Genomic DNA, 1,733 nt, shown 5'->3' on the forward strand with positions numbered 1-1,733 from the left:
GTGTTTATGGCATTATTTTGGAAATGCCAAGAAACTGGCTTTGGCCATAATATTTGCTGTCCAACTAAATCACAGCTGTCAATAGGCAATTGCTTGCGATGATTAGCTAAACACCATTATTTGACAAGTTCCCTGACAAGGGACGCAGATGCTGTCGATGTCTGACACACGGAATTAGTAAGTAATAGTCCACCCGGCTGGGCTGCAGAGCAGGGAGAGAAGGTGGTACATTGTTGCCCAGGGAAGGGGTTTCAAACAGCCTTAAGTTTTTGAAAACACACGTTTGTACAGATCCTACAAGTCCTTTCTGGTGTTTCAGGAATGACTTGTGGGATGGACCACAGAGAAGGGGAAAAGCCACTAACTCTAGATTCATTTTTTAACAGGAGATTAAGGGAGGGAGGAAGAAAAACAGAAATGGGAATGTGGGATGGTAATGGTTTCCACCACCTAGAAAAGGAACATCATGGAACCTGCTAGCAACATCCACCAAAGCAGGAAACCCCTTCGCTGGCAGAGATTCAGCACAACATTCACATGAATTAGCAACGCCACCAGCACTAAGGGCTGCTGTTTAAAGAAACAATATTCAAAAACAGAATTCTCAAAGGATTTGAGAAGAACAGAGTGAAAAGGCAATGCTAGCTAAGCTTCTAGCTAAGTCCACTCTTAATGGCCCCCAGTATTTAAACTATCATGGAGTAAAGCCATGAAAATAAAAATTTCAATTTGAAATTTTATTAGCATGTTGCTAAAATGGTCAATAAAAACATCAACACGATATGCTTGGTTGACATAGTTGGAGCACTGCCCCCTCATTTTTTAAAACGTTATTTGCACTTCCCCACCTTCTAAGATTTCTATGTTAGGAAAAGCCAAACTAAACAGACCTGCGCTGGCATTGTCATAATGCTGGTTTCTGGAACATTCCCTCGTCGTTCCCTCTCCCTCTCCTCCAACCCCTTTAGAAATAGGATGGTTTTTGAAATGCAGCCCAAGGAGGGAGCAAGGTAGGGTGAAGAGCAACAAGCGCCCTTCTCCTTGCCTGGGCCGGGCCTGCACCATTTCCCTCTGGGGAAGGGGACTCGGAAGGCTTCCCTCCCGTCAGGCTGGGGGGGCCTCACAGGGAATGCGGGTGGGAGGGGGTGGCGTGCGCTTCCCCGGGTGGAAATCATAGGAAACAAACACTGTCTAGCTTAGCCCGCAGCCGGGAATACAAAACCCGCGGGCCTCAGGGCTGGAGAGCTGGAACAGTCCCGGGCAGCTCGGGGTGACCCGGAGTCCCGAGGTGCTCTCTCCTGGTGGGATGATTCACAAGTGCTTAAGGGACAGGCTCGATTTCTTGGAAATCCTGCAATCTGGGGACACATCCAGGCCGGAGTGAACTGCGCCCTGAAAAGATCCACCCTCGCCTCCGACAGGTCTTTTGGCGCCTTTGGGGGCGGGGATGGTGCCTCTCTAGTAGGTGGGGAGGTCGTTTCTGAGCAGTGACTCCTGGGGGCAGGCGAGTCCCTGCTCCCCTCGGCCCATCCTCCCTCTCCAGCTTCTAACGCGAGGGGAAATGCACACTGGCTCCCAGCAGGATCGCCGCCACGGGGGTCTCCGCCGCGCGCGGCTGTCCGTGCAGTCCAGTCCCGTGGCCGGTTCCTGAGACTTCGGGCCACTGGCTAGAGGGGCGCGCGGGGGCCGCTTGGGCGCTGGCCCCCCGCGGCGGCGGCAGGTGCAGGGGAGGA

At 52.2% G+C, this 1,733-nt stretch overlaps 1 protein-coding gene across 1 annotated transcript in view; it reads right to left on the reverse strand.

The window, feature by feature from the left end:
• Positions 1-718: 718 nt before the first annotated feature.
• LOC102762651 (protein FAM84A) overlaps positions 719-1,733 on the reverse strand; it is a 2,934-nt gene continuing 1,919 nt past the window's right edge. Inside the window, 2 exon segments of the mRNA XM_006767607.2 lie at positions 719-1,383; positions 1,386-1,458. Of these exon segments, the coding sequence (XP_006767670.2) occupies positions 1,121-1,383; positions 1,386-1,458 (336 nt within the window). The 3' untranslated portion in view covers positions 719-1,120.

The sequence above is a fragment of the Myotis davidii genome, unplaced genomic scaffold (assembly GCF_000327345.1).
Source record: "Myotis davidii unplaced genomic scaffold, ASM32734v1 scaffold238, whole genome shotgun sequence".
Lineage (NCBI taxonomy): Eukaryota > Metazoa > Chordata > Mammalia > Chiroptera > Vespertilionidae > Myotis > Myotis davidii.